This window comes from Trachypithecus francoisi, unplaced genomic scaffold (genome assembly GCF_009764315.1).
Source record: "Trachypithecus francoisi isolate TF-2019V2 unplaced genomic scaffold, Tfra_2.0 Lachesis_group8, whole genome shotgun sequence".
NCBI classification, from domain to species: Eukaryota; Metazoa; Chordata; class Mammalia; order Primates; family Cercopithecidae; genus Trachypithecus; species Trachypithecus francoisi.
In genome coordinates this window covers 111,166,828-111,188,116 of record NW_022681473.1, presented here as the reverse complement: position 1 = coordinate 111,188,116, position 21,289 = coordinate 111,166,828, and the positions used below count along the sequence as shown (strand labels likewise).

Genomic DNA, 21,289 nt, shown 5'->3' with positions numbered 1-21,289 from the left:
TTTGACGAAAGAAAGGGAAGGTCGAACTCCAGTTCAACCGGTGTTGGGCACTTGCTCTGCCATATGCCAGGAACTGTGCCACGCCATTTACCTGTATTGAATTTAATTTTTTTTGAGACAGAGTCTTGCTCTGTTGCCCAGGCTAGAGTACAGTGGTGTGATCTTGGCTCACTACCTCTTCCGCCTCCTGGGTTCAAGCGATTCTCGTGCCTCAGCCTCCTGAGTAGCTGGGATTACAGACATGTACCACCACACCTGGCTAGTTTTTGTGTTTTTAGTAGAGACACGGTTTTACCATGTTGGCCAGGCTGGTCTCAAACCCCTGACCTCAAGTGATCTGCCCACCTCGGCCTCCCAAAATGCTGGGATTACAGGTGTGAGCCACTGCGCCCGGCTGGAATTTAATTTTCAAACTAACCCCAGAAAGGAAGAATTGTGCTCACTTTTACAGACCAGGGAATAGAGGCTCAAGGTCACAGAGGTCATGGAGCTGGGATCTGTACCCAGGGCTGTGGATGGCAAAGGCCATGCTTATGTAACTACGTCAGCCTATCTAAGCCACAAGATCCCAGAAAATGCAACCTTTCTGGCCTCAGCTTATAAAAGAGCATCTAGTACCTTCAAGTTGTGTGTCTAGGATTCTAAGAAAGAATGTTGTAATCATGGTGCTCTTGTGAACTGCAGAGTTCAGGGCAAGTAGCTAAGCCCCACCTGTCCCAGAGCTTCTACACCAGAGGGAGGATGTTCTAATATTTCATTCGTTTCAGTATTCCACAGCCGAGCTTTCTGCAGACAAACATGAGTCTAATTTCTCCGAATCACAACCCCCAGAGAATGATGAACAAATGGTTCTAAGTAGCTCACATTTATCTCCCCAAAAAAGAAATTGATAGAAAAATAAACTGGCCTTCCTGCTGATTTGGCATGCTTGTTGCCATTCATTATTCCTTCATATTATAAATGAAATTATTTTTCCTGAGGAAAAGGCAATTCTTATCAATGAAGGTATAAAACACTTGTATAAACAGAAGAATACCATGGGGCTATAAATTATGAATAGCAAATGCAACAAGTTTTACTGCATCATCTTAAACCTTAACAACAACAACAAAAAAGAAACCAGGAGAGTTTATTTTCTTGTGATAAATTTCAAGTGTTAGGAAAAGTACTTTGGAGAGCTCTGGGAATTAATTGGTATCTACTTTTTTGTTTGTTCCATTCCTAGGTCATTAATTTGAATCTAGCCTCTAGCAGAAATAACCCAGAATTATTGTATTGTATTCCTGTAAGCTTTCATGGGAAACTGTTTGCTGAAGTTCTAATGGAAAAACACCCATATCATCCACCAATACCAAAATGAACAACAAGGAGGCAATAAAAAGAGATCTGTGCTTTCCAAAAAAAGCATTGGGGCATAAGGCCAGAATTCTGCTTAGGTTTGGCCATTTGGAAATACTCTCCTCTGTGACATCAATCCATAATTGAGTAATAAGGATATTAATAGAGAATGACAATAGAATTTCTTCTAAGGGATTTTTGCTGATAATAAAGGTTTAAGAAGCCATTAAGTCCCTATTTTGTGTCCTCATGACATCCATATTAAGAAGGTAGGAAAGCCAGTGGTCCTCCACCTTGGCAGTACATTAGACTCACTGAGGGAGTTTGTGTCCTGGCCTCATTCACTACTAATTAACTCGGAATTCTTGGTGGGGCCCACACATCAGTTCTCCTGACCCCAGTCCTAAGTGTTCAGAGCATCCTGTTCCCAGAGCCCACATTTGCAGTGTAATGAATAAAATTCCAGAGCTCTGTGGCTGCTCCTCAGATACTTAGGACCAACTCTCTGCTGCTGAAAAACCACATGGAACAGGAAGATGAGTATCAATCTCACTTTTAAAGATTTCCAGAAGACATTCTACCGTACCACTGTGTCCAAGCCCTTATGCCCTTAGTCGGACTGGGTCTTCTGAAGATAAATGTCTTTTCCATAGCATGGTCAAATAATGAAAGAAACCATGCCTTTAGTTTCATTAGCATTTCTTCACCACTTCCCAACAGCCACATGTGAATATACTGTAGTTTGTCAATGTCCCTCCAAAAATATATCTCTTTGCATGGGACAGGGGACTCACGTGTCATCAGAGCTGGTGAGAGCATAGGGGGACATTCACTTGCATCGTCACCCACCCTCTGGACTTCCTTGTTCTATTAAGCCCAGAGTTTCACCCTTGAGCTGTAACATCTCACTAGGCTCCTGTTGAGGCAGTCACCCAAAACACCCAGAACTTCTTCAGAGAATTTGTGTCACATCACGTCTCCCTATCCCGTGTTGATGATGCATTTCATTTTTTTTTTTTTTTTTTTTTGAGACGGAGTCTCGCTCTGTCGCCCAGACTGGAGTGCAGTGACCGGATCTCAGCTCACTGCAAGCTCCGCCTCCCGGGTTTACGCCATTCTCCTGCCTCAGCCTCCCGAGTAGCTGGGACTACAGGCGCCCGCCACCTCGCCCGGCTAGTTTTTTTATATTTTTAGTAGAGACGGGGTTTCACCGTGTTAGCCAGGATGGTCTCGAACTCCTGACCTCGTGATCCGCCCGTCTCGGCCTCCCAAAGTGCTGGGATAACAGGCTTGAGCCACCGCGCCCGGCCAATGCATTTCATTTTGGAACCAAAGTTCAGATTTCATATTCTCCCTCATCAGTCTTATTTGGTAAGTTTGGAGTGCGGGTTCAAGTATTCTGAGAACATTCTTGCTCTTGATTGTCTTATCTGTCAATAGACCCTTAGGCTTTGTACCATCTGAACCTGTTGCAGACAGGAGCTGTTTATAATCATCTCTGCGTCCCTAACCTGGGTGGCATGGGATGCAATGGTAATACACACACACGAGCCAAATTGACTGGGTTGGAATCCTGGCTCTTCCACTACTAACAGCACAAACTTGGGCAATTTTTGTGTGTGAGTTTTCTTACCATAAAAATAGGAAAAACAATAGTATTCATCTCATAGAGTCATTGAGAAAATTAAAAAAAAAAAAAAGTAAAGAATCTAGTATAGTACTTAGTCCAAGGTAAGCATGACATGCTGCTTTTACTCGGTATGGAGTGCCTAATAATTATTTGAAGAGCTGAGCTGACTCTTGCTTTATAAAGAAAAGTGGAAAGAGTCAGTGTCAAAAGACAAAGCCTTGTAGCTCTGCAGCTCTTCACTAGGGATCTCCTTCCCCAGTGTTATGGGACTATTTATTATTAAACATTCTAAGGTCCTAATAGACATTAAGGAAGAAGCAGTTCCAGTCACAGTAAACCTAAATGGGAACAGTTCAGGAGGATTAAAGATTTTGAGGAGCAAATGGTGATAATGAGGTCTTTTTATTTTGGACCTTAGATTCCAACCAAGGGTGTAGTTAATCATACCACTCAGTTCGTGGTACACAATCATTATTTGATGAAAAGACAGAGAGAGACAGACAGACAGACAGGCAGAGGCGTTAGAACTCTGTGAAATAATAAAATTATGGCTAGGTGCGGTGGCTCAGGCCTGTAATCCCAGTACTTTGGGAGGCTGAAGTGAGCAGATCACCTGAGGTCAGGAGTTAGAGACCAGTCTGACCAACATGGTGAAAACTGTCTCTACTAAAAATGCAAAATTAGCCTGGCGTGGTGGCGGGCACCTGTAATCCCAGCTACTCGGGAGGCTGGGGAAAGAGAATCACTTGAACCCGGGAGGTGGAGGTTGCAGTGAGCCGAGTTCGTGCCATTGCACTCCAGCCCGTTGCACTCCATCTCAAAATTAAATTAAACTAAATTAAATAATAACATGTTTTCTCACTTCTCTCCTCTCTTCATCACATAAATTGTTTGCTATTGAAACACTAACTTATTTGCATATGTGTTTGTCAATGTCATCCCCAAGTCACATCTACTTGCTTTTAGATCCTGCATACTTGGCCTGCCCTCCATCACTGTGAATGGAGTGGGTACCTGGTATCTCCATTTGGGCACCAGGTTCCATCCATTTATTTACTCTAGGAATTCCCTTCAGTGTTGTTCCATCTTTCAAAAGATGATTTGGTACAAAAATAATTCTACCATCATTGTTTTTTTTCTCTAATTGTTTTTTTTCTCTGGCTGGATGTGGTGGCTTATGCCTATAATCCCAGCACTTTGGGAGGCCAAGGTGGGAGGATCACTTGAGGCCAGGAGTTTGAGACCAGCCTGGGAAACATAACAAGACTTTGTCTCTACAAAACATTAAGAAAAAAAAAAAAGGCCGGGCGCGGTGGCTCACGCCTGTAATCCCAGCACTTTGGGAGGCCGAGACGGGCAGATCACGAGGTCAGGAGATCGAGACCATCCTGGCTAACACGGTGAAACCTCGTCTCTACTAAAAAATACAAAAAACTAGCCAGGCGAGGTGGCGGGCTCCTGTAGTCCCAGCTACTCGGGAGGCTGAGGCAGGAGAATGGCGGGAACCCGGGAGGCGGAGCTTGCAGTGAGCCGAGATCGTGCCACCGCACTCCAGCCTGGGTGACGAGCGAGACTCCGTCTCAAAAGAAAAAAAAAAAAGAAAAAGAAAAAAAGAAAGAAAACAAAAAACCTGTCATTCTCATCAGCACACAAATCAAATATGTACTATTTCTCCCATGTTAAAATGCATAAATAAAATGATGGCACAGTTCCTTCCAGCTACTACCCTATACTCTCCTATGCCCCTCTTTTGTTTGTTTGTTTGGTTTTTTTTGAGACAGATTCTCGTTCTGTCACCCAGGCTGCAGTGCAGTAACATGATCTCAGCTCACTGCAACCTCCACCTCCTGGGTTCAAGCAATTCCCCTACCTCAGCCTCCTGAGTACCTGGGACTATAGGCATCTGCCAGCACGTCTGGCTAATTTTTGTATTTTTAGTATAGAGACGGAATTTTACCATGTTGTCCTGGTCTTGAACTCCTGTCCTAAAGTGATCCACCCGCCTCTGCCTCCCAAAGTGTTGGCACTACAGGCATGAGCCACATGCCCTGCCTTCCCTCTCTTTTATTGAAACATTTTTCTAAAGAACGATCTATACTTGTTTATCTCACTCTTTGTTTTCTGACCAGGTTTTCAACTCCACTACTTCATTGAAATAGCTCTTTGTCAAGGTTGCCAAAGACCTTCATATTGCTCAAACCAATGCTCCATTCTCAGACCGTATCTTATTCAATCTATGGTGTGCCTTCGCCATAAATGATCACTCTCTGCTCCTTAAATCAGTGTCTTTACTTGGTTCCCTAGATGTCAGTCTCTTTGACTCCCCTCCTAACTCACTGGCTGCTGCTGCTCCTCAGCTCCATTTCTGGGTTCTTCTCATCAATCTGCCCTCCACACAACGGAGGTCAGATCCTGGATAGACTCTCTCTATACTTACTCTGTAGGTCATCTCATCTGGCCTCATCATTTTTCTGATGATCAGTTACAAGTCTGAAAGCCTAACAAGTACAACACAAACTCTTGATTCTCTTCCCCCTAAATGTGTTATTTTAGACTTCACCACCAGCAAATAGCCCAGTTACTCAGGCCCAAAACCAATAACTCTGTAAAGAAGGTGTTGTTATTCCCATTTCACAGATGAGGACATCAAAGCTCAGAGGTTAAGCAGCTTTTGAGCCAAGATTTGAATCTAGAACTGTCTAACTTCCATAGCATTGTGATGCTTCCTGATTCACTCACTAGTTCTTGTGCACTGTCTTGATTCCTATAAATAGACTGAAGTTTCTAGAGGACAATGACTATGTTTTATATTTCTCTAGAATTCATTCTTTACAGAAACTATTACAATGTGAGCTTGAAAAGTTCTGGCTTAATGCTACTTTTCATGATGGCACTATAACGTAGGTGATTGACAGATATCTTTGTTCTCCTGTTGTTAATAAAAATTCTGAGAAACAGGAAGGAAGTTACTGGAAGAAAGTTACACATTGAATCAATGATGGAATAAAGACTAGTGTTAAGAAACATGCCCTAATTTCATCCTTGGGGACTAGACATTGACAGAAGTTTTGCCAATGTTCTTACCTTTGGTAAAATGATGGTCTAAACAGAAAGCCTGTGTTGGGTAAGATGGGAATGGTGAGATTTATCTGCAGCCTGTTTAGGAATAAATGTCTCCCATTTTAAGGTTGTATGTATCATTTTTCTCTTTCATAGGATGCATGCTTATGAATTAAATAGTATACTTTAATTCTTACAACATTTTAAAAATTGTGATGAAATATAGTTTGGCTTTTTATTATATGCTAAAGTACTGTATGTCTTAAGATTAATGTTTGCACTTCTTGAGAATTCAGTATCAGCCTGCTAACCAGATTGACCACACCATGGATGCCTGAGTTTCATATGGAAAGGGCTGTGTCTGAGGCATAGAATATTACTTGTTTCCTTTACTCTTTGCATCAAGCCTCACTTTTGGCTTTACAGGTCTGCTTATCTTGCAGTATTATCATGTAGACCCCATGTTTGATTTAGAAACAGGAAATCACTGTAGAAGGGAAGAATAGCCCCAGTGAGAAGCCACAGACCCACCCAGCTTTGCTTAGACTGTATTGCTTAAAAATATGTTTCAATGTTTGTAGTTTTGTTAAAGGAGGATGAGCAGGATGCTGTGCCTAAGTTTTGGTGGCACATTTTCCAAGGACAAGTTCCCCATGGTCTCCCCATTGCCATTGGAAACTAAATTGGAACTTTTTTTGACTTTTCTTTCACCTAAGTTTGGAGTCAGACTTTCACCTTTGTTGTCAGAGGGATAGGGTGTGAGATATCTTCCTTGCTTACCACTTCCTCCTCTGTAGGCTCTAGAGACATGTACATCCCCATTCACCTTTAAACTTTCTTATTAGACCCCGAGTGTTGTACACCTACTTCCTAGTCCTATCTGAGCTTCAGAGTTATCTGCAAATTAGCCCTGCATGGCTCCCCACAGGCTGAGCATACAGAGCTTGACAATGAATAACTGTGGTGTTTCTCCTGCGAGATCACCACTTCCTACTGGTAGGTCATGTTTACGGAATGGATTATTGACTTCTGGGCTTTGTCATTATCTCCGTGACTGAATTCATCCATCCATGCACGGCCATGTGTTATGAGATTGCTAGCCAATCCTGGGGCTATAGATTGTGACTGGTTTATACATGGAAATGGAACCTGTGACCTTCACCATCATCACCACCCCAAATCCCATGAACTAATTGTCCCATCAGTGGATGACTTTACACCCAAGCACATGTGATCTACTCTCAAACAAAAGGACAAGCAGCAGTGACAGCCAACTACCAAAGGACACATAGATAAAACCAGTGCAGTTCTTAGGATTCTTCGGTCTTTCCCAAGATTTTGGAAGTTCACATGTGTAATCTTTACCTCTACTATAGGTTATCATGTAGACTGAGAAAAGAATAAAATATTCTTTCCTTTTCTTGCCTTAATAACCTAGTTTTTACATGCCATAAATTTTTTTTTTTTTTTTGAGACGGAGTCTCGCTCTCCCGGGCTGGAGTGCAGTGGCCGGATCTCAGCTCACTGCAAGCTGCGCCTCCCGGGTTTACGCCATTCTCCTGCCTCAGCCTCCCGAGTAGCTGGGACTACAGGCGCCCGCCACCTCGCCCGGCTAGATTTTTGTATTATTTTAGTAGAGACGGGGTTTCACTGTGTTAGCCAGGATGGTCTCGATCTCCTGACCTCGTGATCCGCCCGTCTCGGCCTCCCAAAGTGCTGGGATTACAGGCTTGAGCCACCGCGCCCGGCCGCCATAAATTTAAAACCAGAGCAGAGCAAGTTTGTCCTGCAAAGACCCCAAACTCTACATGTCCCTATGCTCCACCCATGTCTAACACAGATATATTATCTCTACTGTCCCCATGCTCCACCCATGTCTAACACAGATATACCACCTGCCCCATTCTAGAGTTCGCTTATACAAATTAATGTCATCACCAACCACTGCACACCAGATATTTGAGAGATACTCCAAACTCTTCTTTCTCCAAAACATCTCTTAAATCATTTTATTCCTCTTTTGTCACTATTATTGTTGTCTTACTTAAGGACTCCATCATTTCTTTCCTGGACCATTGTAATAACTTAGTTCTAGTCTCTCTTCTCTGTAATTCATCATCATCTTCTGGTTCTAGGATTACATTTTAAAAACATGAATTTGAGGTCAGGCACAGTGGCTCACGCCTGTAATCCCAGAACTTTGGGAGGTTGAGGCTGGTGGATCACCTGAGGTCAGGAGTTTGAGACCAGCCTGGCCAACATAATGAAACCCCGTCTCTACTAAAAATAAAAAAAAATTAGCCGGGCAGGGTGGCAGGCACCTGTAATCCCAGTTACTTGGGAGGCTGACGCAGGTGAATTGCTTGAACCTGGGAGGTGGAAGTTGTGGGAGCCGAGATTGCGACATTGCACTCCAGCCAGGGCAACAAGAATGAAACTCCAACTCAACAAACAAACAAACATATAACCCGTGAATTTGATTATGTCTCTTCCTTCATTCACATATTTGCTATGGCTTCCATTGCCTATAGGAATCAGGCCCAAATTCCAGCTGACTTGACTCCTGTGTTCTCCTCCTTTGTCATGTCCTGATACTCCTTTTCAGATAGTCCTTGTATATGGCCACTTGCTGTTTCCAGAAAGTTCCAGGTTCCAGAAGATAGTTTGTCTTTGTCTATGATATTCTCTTGGCCTGTAATGCCTTTCTCATCTCCTTCAAGACTCAACATTAAGACCCAACTCAAGACTCAACTTAAAGTTACTCAACTCAAATTACACAACTTTTGTCAAAACTTCCAAAACAGGCCTTAGCCTCCCTTTTCCCCATAATGTCTTTCCCCTAGTTTCCCAAAGGCTTGAGATATACTTCTATTATAGCACTTAGCACATTACTTTATAATTATTTGGTTACAGGTATTTCTCTGTAGATAGATTACAAACTCCCCATGGAAAAGATGTTTACCATTCATTCATTTTAGCATAACGTAAAATTTTAGATATTGGTTGAATTAGTGGATAAAAATGAGTAAATAGGCCGGGCTCGGTGGCTCACACCTGTAATCCCAGCACTTTGGGAAGCTGAGGCAGGCAGATCATGAGATCAGGAGATCGAGACTATCCTGGCTAACATGGTGAAACCCTGTCTTTACTAAAAATACAAAAAATTAGCCGGGAGTGGTGGCGGGTGACTGTAGTCCCAGCTACTCGGGAGACTGAGGCAGGAGAATGGTGTGAACCCAGGAGGCGGAGCTTGCGGTGAGCCCAGATCGCACCACTGCACTCCAGCCTGGGTGATAGAGCAAGACTCAGACTCCGTCTCAAAAAAAAAAAAAAAAAAAAGAGTAAATGTATGTATTAGGAATAAATATTTTAATAGGATGCTAACTTTGCTCTTTAACTGTTATATCAAATAATAAAGACTAGGGCTAAGTTAAAGCTAGAGACATGCAATGCATTAATTCTCACATCAGAGTCCTAGTTACATGACTGCCATGAGGTGTTAAGCAAAAATGTGTTTTAATTCAGATCATCACAAAAAAAGATTTTTATTATGTTTAGATTGAATCAATAGAGAAAATTGCAGGTATAAAAATAAATCAGACTTGTCACAATCAAATTATTTTTAGTACATTTTAAAGAAGCTGTCTCAACATGTCATGTAACATGTGACTTTTTCCTGGGCAAAGAAAACATGAAAAGAACTACTCAATTTGCAATTTTCCTTTGTTTTCTGCATCCTACCCTCCACAAAACAATGAAAATAGAGGGTTCAAAATTCTTTGGATTTGACATTTTCATTGTCTACAATGTAAGTTAATGGGATGAATTTTGAAAAATGCTTCATTTTTTATGGTGTTTTTACCAATCCTAAGACTGTGTATTCTGGGAGTAGCCTTGAAAAGAGGGCAGGCTCTGAAACTATGTGACTTTTTTTCCCATAAATTTTTGGCAGCCATAGAAGTTACACTGTAGAAGCAGTCACAGTGATCTTCCCATAATTTAATTTGCTAAAATCAGCTGACAGTTTATAGATTTGCCAAAACTGATGATTTGCTGCCTTTTTTGCTGACAAGAAAGCAATATGGTCAACTCCTCTCCTAATTACATCTGGGATGGGCTTGAGCAAGGTTGAATGAGAGTGGCAGCCACTGCTCAAATGCCACTGAGTTAGATACCCTCGGGTGGCCCGTTGAACGAGTTTTCAAATGAGGACTTTTTAATATTGAATCCTCCAAATTGTGAAAGTCAGTGGTTTTCCAACTTTTGATCCACATTAATAAACACATTTTATTAATAAATAAATTCTCTTGGCCTGTAATGCCTTTCTCATCTCCTTCAAGACTCAACATTAAGACCCAACTCAAGACTCAACTTAAAGTTACTCAACTCAAATTACACAACTTTTGTCAAAACTTCCAAAAATTATTAATATTTATTAATAAACATATTTATTACTAGGTGTGTCACAACCTAGTACACACACACACACACACTAATTAAAAGTTTCATGAAATAAATACTTTTACTGTGTGCTTTATAGGCTGATATTTATGCTGTCATATTCTAGCTTGAAAACTTGGGCAGGTTACTTTAACTTCTCTTCTCATCTTCAAATTAGGGATATTAGTACCTACTTCAGTACTTCTGCTATGATTAAGTGTAATTAACATAGAGTACTCAACACTGTGTGTGAAACAATAAATATTTTTCCTCTCTATATAAATAATATTTAAGTATTTAAGGTTTACCTCGAAACAGAATTTTTGCTACTTTTTTAAAAATGTATTTTTATGAGTTTTTTTTTTAATGAGGCAATAACTCAAAGCCTAAAAAAGTTAAGGTCAGTTAAAGGCTTTAAACTCTGGAAAAATTGAAATCATCCTAATTTTAGCTGCCTAAATATACTCTTTCTGAATGTATTAGCTATTCTTTAAGCCACTTATTGAAGAAACTAATATTATTCATTACCAAAATTGAATCCTTATTAAGTGCCTCAGGGTACAGGGACCAAAAAAAGAAGGCATTAATTGAAGTATATGAAATAGGGAGTTGAAGTACCATGTAAAATAGGAAATCGAGTTTTTTAAAGTAGCGTCCTTCAGATGGCATTTCCAGATTAAATGTTGATTTGGAAGGTAGGTGCATCTCATGAAACAGAACTACAGATTCAGTATTTGGAAACAAACACACAAAAAGCAAAATTTTTGAGTGGATTTGTGAGTGATGTCCTCTGCATGAATCTGATACAACTGCAGTCAGAGACTGAAGGACAACAGGAGTCCCTTCCTACACCCCTGCCCCCACTCTTTGGGGTAGAAAATAATTTGACCTGCTCCAAAAGGTAACTGTTTCTATCCTTAATTTTCATAATGCTACATTAGGATTAAGCACTAAAACCCAAATTTGAAAATTATAGTAAAATGTAAAGTATAACTTACTCTTTAAAAATAAACACGAAGTTTTCATTGCTCTCATTATTACCTCTGAGCTAAATAAGTGTTGTACAGCGCTTTATCATTTTCAAAGTGCTTTCACGTTTGAAATTTGATCCTTCTAACAATCCAGGGAGTTTGGTGGATCGAACGTTTTTATCATTTTTATTTTAATATGTAGAAACTGAGTTTCAAAGAGATTAAATCATTTGATTAAGATTTATACAGCAAGGAAATTTTAAAATTCAATGTGGATGCTCCCTCAACTGGTATACCCTTAAAAGACAGAGCCTAATAAGCTTGTTACATCTTACCATAACATAGGACCCACAGAGACACACACTATAGTGATCCTTTCTATACTCTTTAGCCATTGAACAAGAGATCAAATAAATGCAGTAACATCCCTCAGATGCATGATTTGAGCATGGCTTGGAAAGTATGAGCAGTTACCTGGGTTGTCTTCTACAGCAGCTCCTCTGTAAATGCAGTTGACTGGCTGATAGGTAGATTGGCAAAACATTAGGTCAGCTGAGCAACAACAAAAATAATGACTCTAAGTCCTTACCTTGTAAGGGGAACCAAGCCAGCAAGCTGAAAACTCCCCACCACATATTGCACTGTGCTGTGCTGCTGTGGCACCTTTGTCAACTTCCTCTAGATTCTGAGACAAACGGAGCCGAGTAGTTTCTTTTGAAGGGGGAGAGGGAGTAGATCTGTGACCTCATGTATATCAACTCCTCCATCTGTCTGGAAGCCCCCTCTTAGTTAACTGCCCCCAAAACACCTCCTGGTGGAACATTTTGGGGACCACATGTATTATCTTGATGGTAGAGAAGTGTGAGTGATGTGTTGGTGACAAAAATGGTTTTACCACAAGTGGGTAGTACTGGTAAATCAACTAGTTGCAAAGGTTTTTAGAGGGAGGATGGGTGAGAGAAATACTGTAAAATGTCCCTGTGTAGTGATGTCATCCTTATTTTTACTTTTCTAGTTTATTAGATAAATACAATTAGATAATTTTTGCTCAACCTTTGGGAATATTTTATTTCTAATGCTGACATCAATTTATAATTGTTGTCAGGAAGTGAATTCATTCATTCATATATATACTCATTTTTGAAATATATATATCTGTCCACCCACCCATCCACCCATCTTTTCATCCACCCACTCACAAATACAAATCTATTCATTCTCCCATCCATCCACCAATCCATTTATCCATCCATCCACCCACTCACTCATGTATGACCTGACCACTCATTCCCCATACATCCATCCAGCTCTCCATCCATCCAGCCAGCCAGCCATCCATCCATTTATCCATCCATCCATCCATCCATCCATCCATCCATTTATCCACCCATCCATCCATTCACCCATCCATCTATCCATCCATCTATCCATCCATCCATCCATCCATCCATCCATCCATCTATCCATCCGTCCATCCATCCGTCCATCACCTATTCTTTCAGACAACCATCTATCTATACATGCATATACTCATCCATCCACCCAACCACCCATCCATCTCTCCACCCACCCATTCATCCATTCACCCACCCATCTATCTGTACATATGTCCATCCATCCATCCATCCATCCGTCCATCCATCCAAACTTCTTTCTATCCACCCATTCATCTTGTCACCTATACAACATCTAGTATGCACTACTTTGAGACATACTCAAATAAAAAACATAAATTCCTTGTTTTTTAGGAGAATATAATCTAGTGGAGGAGACAATGTACATACGAACAATTTTGGTAGTTAATTTTCATTAATTGGACAAATTGAGATAGATGTAATTTAGTTTTTCCAGGGGCACACAGCAAAATATTAGTAGGTTTATGTTTAGAAAACAGAGATCAGTCTGAAATGCTTGGAAAATTTAAAGGAAACACTACTTACTGGTTCTAATTGAAATTAGTGTTAATATTCTGATAAATTTGATGATAGTTTGGGTAGGAAAAGTCTTACTCATCAAAAATGTCTTTCAAATATTTTGTTGGCTGGGCACAGTGGCTCATGCCTGTAATCCTAGCATTTTGGAAGGCTGAGGTGTGAGGATCATCTGAGGCCAGGAGTTTAAGACCAACCTGGGCCACATAGTGAGACCCCCATCTCTACAAAAAATACAAAAATTAGCTGAGCGTGGTGGTGCATGCCTGTAGTCCCAGATACTTGGGAGGCTGAGGTGGAAGGGCTGCTTGAACCCAGGAGGTTGAGGCTGCAGTGAGACATGATCATACCACCATACCGCAATCTGGGTGACAAAGTGAGACCCTGTCTTAAAAAAAAAAAAAAGGAAAAAACCTCCAAACAAAATATTTTGTCTTTCAAATTTTTCATTTTAAAATTTTTCCCCCTTTGTCATAACATTCCACCCAGGAACTTCTCATTTTTATACTTGTCCTCAGTAGAAGAGAACGGTTTACCCAGGGTCACACTTCCTCCATAGGGCATCCATGAGGGGGTCTCAAGGTCCTTTTCCCTTGCCTTGAGGTGGAGCAACTCTGAAGCTCCCCAAGGGATCTGGATCTGCTGAGATCTTTGTTGTAACTGCACCTCAGTCCAACCTCTATTGATTCCCCAACTTGCTTCCTTCCTGTCACCGAGAGTACTCGTCTATAAACTTCGGCACACAGATCTCTGTCTCAGCATTTGTTTCCCCAAAACCTGACCCAAAACAACACTTGACATAGGTTGTCAACGAGTGAGTGAATGAAAGACTAAATGGACTCTTTATGTGAGATGTAAATGCTACTCTTTTTGCTCTGAAGTCTAAAAAGATGTTTGACTTACAATTTCCCCAGAGCATTAAAGAAGAGCTTACTTTAAATTGCACTTTGGACAATGGTAGGTGTATCCTTTTCATCCACGGGTGCCTTATTCAACTGCTTGAAAACCTTGACAAATGTCACAGTAGTCCACTGGACTCGGACATTAAGAATGGTTGGTGGGGGAAATGCTACGTGGTGAACTGTTGGACGACATACATGTGTGCTTTCCAGGGTCCCTGTTCTCATTATACCCACTTCAGCCTGTAGCTCACGGAGTATTCAACAGGAGAGGGCAGCAGATTATAGCCGCTCAGTGAATTGGGAGAAAAAGATGAGGTTGGAGGGTAATAAGTGGTCTATCTCTTTTCTAATGGAAAAGAGTCTACTGACCACCTTGTATGTGGGAGACCTCACAACTGATAGCTAGTTTGTCATTTTGATCTCTGTTTTATGAAATCTCCATATTTGGTTTCAATACTAATAGGAAGTAACATTTGGTGGGATGGCAGAGGGGGACATATTTTGGAGAAATAAACAAACATCCTCTCTCTTTTTCATCATCATCCTTGTCAACATGAGTTTTGGGGGTGAGGAGGGTGCAAACATGAAAAAGAAGACATTTATTAAATAGGCTAAAGATGAACTGTTTTAAGGGGTCAGAAAACAGGGGATTTCTCTATGTCTAGAAGCCACTGGGTTTTTTTGTTGCATTTACAAAAGAGGCCTACACTTGCTTCTTGACATTTCACAGCTCCTGTGAAGAGTCGTGGCCTTTCCCAAGTCAGAGTAAGAGGTGGACTTGCCTGCATCTCCCAGAAGATGCCTCAGATAATTCACACCCAGTGTTGAGGTTTTCTGAGCACTGTTGTAAAACTTGCACAAAGTGACTGTGGGGTTTCTAAGCCAGAGCAGCAGCCTTTGAAATTAATTATTGATTCAGAGAAAAGTTTCCTAGGAGTAGTAGGAGCTTAGTGGAATGGGCATGGGAGTGAGTAGCAGACAGGCCCGGACTTGGCCCCTAGGCCCTGTCACTAGCAGCTGTGTAGCCTTAAGCACATTACCTGCCTGTTGGAATCAGTTTCCTCACCTGTAAAATGGGAAGAATAATTATAGCTTGAGATGACTGTCCGGAAATCATAAGGCAGGAGCTGAGAAAGTTGGATTGTATCATTTTTAAAAATGAAGAATTGCCCAGGCATGGTGGCTCATGCCTGTAATCTCAGCACTTTGGGAGGCCGAGATGGGTGGATTGCCTGAGCTCAGGAGTTCGCGATCATCCTGGGCAACACGGTGAAACCCCATCTCTACTAAAACACGAAAAATTAGCCAGACTACAGTAGCTGTAGTTCCAGCTACTTGGGAGGCCGAGGCAGGAGAATTGCTTGAACTTGGAGGGGGGATGGCGCAGTGAGCGGAGATTGCGCCACTGCACTCCAGCCTGAGCAACAGAGTGAGATTCTGTCTCAAAAAAAAAACAAAAAGAAGAATTAAGAAGTTTGCCTGAAGTGACACAGTGAATCAGTGATACACACAGACACACACACACACATATCTTTTTCTTTGTCTATGAGATTCCTTTGAGGGACTTCAAATTTTTATACTTGCTCTCAGTGGAAGAGAACCAGCTCACCTGGGGTCACACGTTCTTTGTGTGGCACTCATGGAGGGTTACATTAAATATATAATAATGCCCAGAGTACCTAGCACCTTGGCACAAAAAACATCCTCCATAAATCTGCAGACCTCAGCTGGCTGGAGCAGCATCTCACCCCCACAGGAACCGTGGTAGGTTAGGTGTGCTGGGAGGAGGAAAGGGATCATTCAGCTTTTGTTCTGAAGGCTTCTGCCTGAAAAATCTGCCATTGTGAACCTGGGCTTTCTTGAGGGTAGAAACTTTATTTAGTATAGTGAAATAGATCATTCTGAAAACAACCCAAACATGAGGTGATTTCAGAAGGCAATTGTGGTTTTGGAGAATATACCACAGGATAGCAAGAGCCAGCTTCAGGCCCCAGCTCATGGAGCTCTGCCCAGATGAGTGACCAGCCCTGGTGTCTTCATCTGTAAATGAGATTAGATGAAAGTTGTGGTTTCCAAACTGTATTCTGAAGAACCTGAGCATCCCCAAGATGCCTCAGGCTTCTGCAATATTTTCATTGAAATTTCTTTCAAAAAACACTTTCCATCATTAGTCCAGGCTCTGGAACCAGGCTGACATGGTCCTGGTCTCAGCTCTAACACTCATGAGACGTGTGATTGTGTGTGAATTATTGAATCTTTCTAAGACTCAACCTCCTCTTTCATAAATTGGGAATCATAGTTTCTTCCGAACAGAGTTGGTGAGAAGATTTAAAAAGCTTACACATGTGAAGTACTTAGAAAAGTGCCTAAAAAATACAAGTACTCAAATGCTGGCTGTTACTTTGCCAGCCACTGGATGCCACCAATCTATGAATTGTTATGTCAGGTAAAATAGTTTTTGTGCTGGATTCTGCAGATTTAGAATAAAATCCAAATGTTTCACCATGGTCTATGATGAGATCAACACACTTTTTCTGCAAGGGGCCAAGTATAAACATTTAAAATAGTTTTACTTCTCAACTCTGCCCTTGTATCCTGGAATAGCCATAGGCAATATATAAATAAATGAATGAGGCTGTGTTCCAATAAAACTTTATTTATATATACTGGAACTCTAATTTCATATATCATTCTTTTTTTTGTTTTGTTTTGTTTTGTTTTCCCCCAAAGATTTGAAAAGCTAAAAATCATTCTTAGCCTGCAGCTGTACAGACAGGTTGTGGGCCAGATTCTGCTCATGAGTGAGATTCTGCACAATAAGCAATACTTTGCTGACCCCTGGTCTATAAGACCCCATGTCTTTGGATGTGCCCCCTACTTTCTATCATGCTTACTACACTTTAGCTCCCCAGCCTCTTCTGTTCTAACCCAGCTAGTTTCTTCCCATGTGAGGGCTTCTGTATGTATAGCTTCCTGATACCCTCCTCATTTAGGTCTTCAGCACAACCAGCTCCTGCTCAGTTTTAACTGTTGGTTTCATCATCACCTGTTCAGGGACACCATACCCTATCTAAGAGTGTAACCCCTGCCTCACATCCCTTCAAAGTTACTTTCTATCATATTACCCAATTTATTTCCTAAAGAGCATTTATCAAAATCTGTAATTATCTTGTTTATCTATGTATTCTTCTCTCTCTCCCACTTCGTGGGAGCAGGGGCCTTGCACTCTTATTTGCCACTATAGCTCCAGCCTGCTGCTGTGCTGGAAACATAGTGTTCAATAAGTATTACAGAATGATGAATGAAGCCACAAGCTCAGTATCTTAGTTTCATTCAATGAGTTGATAATACCTGATGTCCTTACTTTGTAAAATTGTCATGAGGATCAAATGAGAAAGTGTTTTTTTTTTTTTAATTATAAAGAGTTATACAAAGGAAAGTGGTAAATCATTAAGGCAACATCTTAGACAAGCTACAGAATTCAGCCAACACATCAATTTTTACTATTCTTATTGTTATTCAGAGAATAATACTCCAAAATATGGTGCTGAACACTTTTGAATTGAAGAAACTGGGAAAGTCTGAGAAGGTGCCTCAGCACCAAGGGTTTTCTAACCTTCTTTTGCTTTTCTTCCCCAAGTCCAGAGAGGGGCTCTCTCTGAAAGTTGCCTTCAAAAGAAATGCAATTTGTCTTAAGACTCCTTTGGGCTGGGCACAGTGGCTCATGTCTTTGAGACCAGCCTGGCCAATATGGTGAAACCCCATCTCTACTAAAAATACAAAAGTTAGCTGGGCGTGGTGGCAGGTGCCTGTAATCCTAGCTACTCAGGAGGCTGAGGCAGGAGAATTGCTTGAACCTGGAAGGCAGAGGTTGTAGTGAGCTGAGATCGTGCCACTGCACTCCAGCCTGGGCATTGCAGTGAGACTCCATTTCAAAATAATAATAATAATAAAAGACCTCCTCTGTAAGTATCTCATCAAATAACAAGACAAGATTAACCACCAGAGAAGAGGCTAAAAATTGTTATCACACCCAGACAGACTTTTCATCTATTATTCTAAGGACAGCTCTGAGAGATCACCTAGGAGACTTTATCTGCATAATAAGACAGCCTTTGTTTGCAGTGCAATTCTGCCCTTCACCTTTCCATAACTTATTGTTCCCATTTGGTTTCAAACGAGAATCACTTACAAACTATTGTTGGCCCTTTGTGCTCATTTAATTCTCCTGAAAATCACTTACCACCCCTCAAAATTGCCTAAACTGATTTCTCTGTTTCCTATAAAGAGAGTATTTAAGCCTCAATAATCTGGCCCTTCTTAGAGTCGTGTATTTGTGGAACTCCTGTGTCTGAGGTTAGTTAATTTGTATGCCTTTCCTCCTGTTAATCTGTGTATTGTCCATTTGTTTAGCAGACTTGCACTTTCAGAGGAGGTGGGAATTTCTCTTTGCTTTACAGATTTGGCATAACTGGCAGGATACTAAAACTGCTCTGCTCCTCTGGAAGCTACAAATGAGAGAACCTAGGACTTGATGAAGCTGGGAAAAGGTTAAGAAATTCTTATCAGGCAGTCCTGTGGATCTTTACTGATGGGATCCGGTTGAGCAGACAGTAAGAGTCATCTCTTGTCTCTTTTTCTTTTCCAAATTTAAAATAATAGGAGATTTTTAAAAAACTAGTGCTTTGAATCTGTGACTCTTGTAGACTTATTTTAGGCTTATTGATTATTGATCTGCAAACTCCTATAAATGGTCTTTGTTATTCTTGTTTTTGTATTTGGTGTGGTTTGTTATAAGGAGGAAAACCATAATAAGATTATCTTTTTGTCCTGTTTTTATGTCTTGAGAAACTTGGCTATGTAATCAGTGAATTTGTTTTCAGGTGCTACCTCGAAGGGAATAAATTATCAGCTTTATGCCAGGCAGCAGCCAGTTGGCTGAGAGTCCAAAATGTCTGTTTATCTGAATGTACCAGCTCTCAAGAAAATTTGTCTTAATTGTCTCAAACTTTGTTGTTTTATTAATAATGAGAATCTTTGCTGTCTTAGGCTATCTTTGAAAGAGACTTTAGATCTTGAGCGGGATTGCATATATCCTCTATAAAACTCAGTTCTTACATTTACTGGTTTTAAGTCATAAAAATTCTTACTGATTTTGAGTCACAATTGAAGAAGGAATATGTTTAGAGGTTTGGAAGCTATTTGTATGACTCTGGACGTTCCTTAATGATCCTCCCCCTGCTGTAACTGCCTGATGGGTTCTTCTTCCTGCTCCACAAACAAAGACCACGGCATTGCAAAAAAGAAATAGTTGAATTGATGTCAGGCTGGCCAGCCATGCCGGCATGGGAGATGGAGTTACTACTCAAATCAATCTCCTCCAAAATTTGGAGATTGGGGTTTTAAAGAATGATTTGGTGAGTAGGGAGTCAGAAGGTAGGCAGTGCTGATTGGTTGGGTTGGAGATGAAATCATAGGGAGTTGAAACTGTTTTCTTGTGCTGAGTCAGCTCCTGGGTGGAGGCCACAAGATCAGATGAGCCAGTTTATCAATCTTGGTGGCATCAGCTGGTGCACTGGAATACAGGGAGTGCAAACAAACAAACAAACAAACAAACAAAAAAACAGAAAAAAACCTCAACTACTGATTTCAAGTTTTACAACAGTGACTCCTAAACCATAATTTCTAATCCTGTGGCTAATTTGTTAGTCATGCAAAGGCAATCTAGTTTCCAGACAAAAAGGGAGTTTGTTTTGGGAAAGGCTGTCATCATCTTAGCTTCAAAGTCAAACCGTAAACTAAGTTCCTCCCAAAGTTAGTTCAGCCTACATCCAGGGATGAACAACGGAAGTCTGGAGATTAGAAGCCAGATGGATTCAGTTAGGTCAGGTCTCTTTCACTGTAATACTTTTCTCAGTAATAATTTTTGCAAAGGCAGTTTCAATCTCTCTCTTTGGGTTTTATAACACCTTATTCTTAACATGTGGGCTATGAAGATGGAAAAAGGGCACTGATCACTCTAGCTTTTTCTTGCTGACAGGTGGCATGGTGGGAGTAGGAGTTGACTCCAAGGTAAGAGGAGTGGAACTGCCTTGTAGCTGTCTGCACACACTCAGGGTGCCTAACTGGGGTTTCAAGGCTTGCATGACAAAAGCATTAGTATTCTCCTCTATCGTTTTAGCATAGCATTTAAATAAGCTATAAAGTAAATAATGAGTTCTAGGGTAAGGAGTGAGAGACCCAGCTTTAGGAGCCTTTGTAGAACTGATCTGAATCTCTGAGGGATCCAAGTGAATAGCTTGGAGAACCAATCAGACATGGGGTCTCTAGTAGAGAGATATTTGGGTCAGAGGTTATTAGAAAGACTGATTAGGATAGACAGGAAAGAACAAATTTAAATATACCAACCCATATATTTTTAGCTGGGTTCCTAGTCCTGAGACTAGATCAGTTCAGTTGAATAGCTGTTTACCATATCAAGAAGTGGCAGTGCAGATGGGCTAGGCCTTTATATATGATGACAGCAAACAAGTTTTTAATAAGAGGCATTTCTGTGGAAACAGAAGAAAAACAAAGGTTAATGTTGGGCATAATTTATTGAAACTTTAGACTCAAAGCATCTTTAGTTATAGAGGAGGAAGGCAGTGATAATCTGACATATTTTTCTTGCTTGTACCATAAGGAATAAGCTTCAGCTTTCAGGGCCTCAGAGAAGATGTAGTAGCAATTTCATTGAGTTCAAGTCAGAATAATGAAAGAAAGATTTGAAAGCATTCATTTTGAGACTTGTAACCCAGAAAGAATTCAGGAATCAGTCTAAACTGCAGAAAATAATAAAAACTCAAAAACAGTGGACAAGACTAGAATCTAACAACAGAGGTACTATAGCTTTCTCTGAAATACGGTTTGTCTCTCTCCAGTACCTGTTTTTACTAAAAACAAATTTGCTTGCAAAATAAGTGTTAGTCTTATCATACTTGGCATGAATATTTGCATAAAGTCAGCAAGAATAATTAT

The 21,289-nt window shown here is 40.8% G+C and overlaps 1 protein-coding gene across 2 annotated transcripts in view; it reads right to left on the bottom strand.

Moving 5' to 3' along the window:
• The window catches only part of CRTAM (cytotoxic and regulatory T cell molecule), a 35,451-nt gene extending 23,152 nt beyond the window's left edge, over positions 1-12,299 (bottom strand). Inside the window, exon 1 of one of the 2 annotated variants that reach the window (XM_033205652.1) lies at positions 12,029-12,299. In XM_033205652.1, coding sequence (XP_033061543.1) covers positions 12,029-12,074 — 46 coding nt within the window. In that variant the 5' untranslated portion in view covers positions 12,075-12,299. The other variant, XM_033205651.1, reaches the window with a different exon arrangement.
• Positions 12,300-21,289: the final 8,990 nt, after the last annotated feature.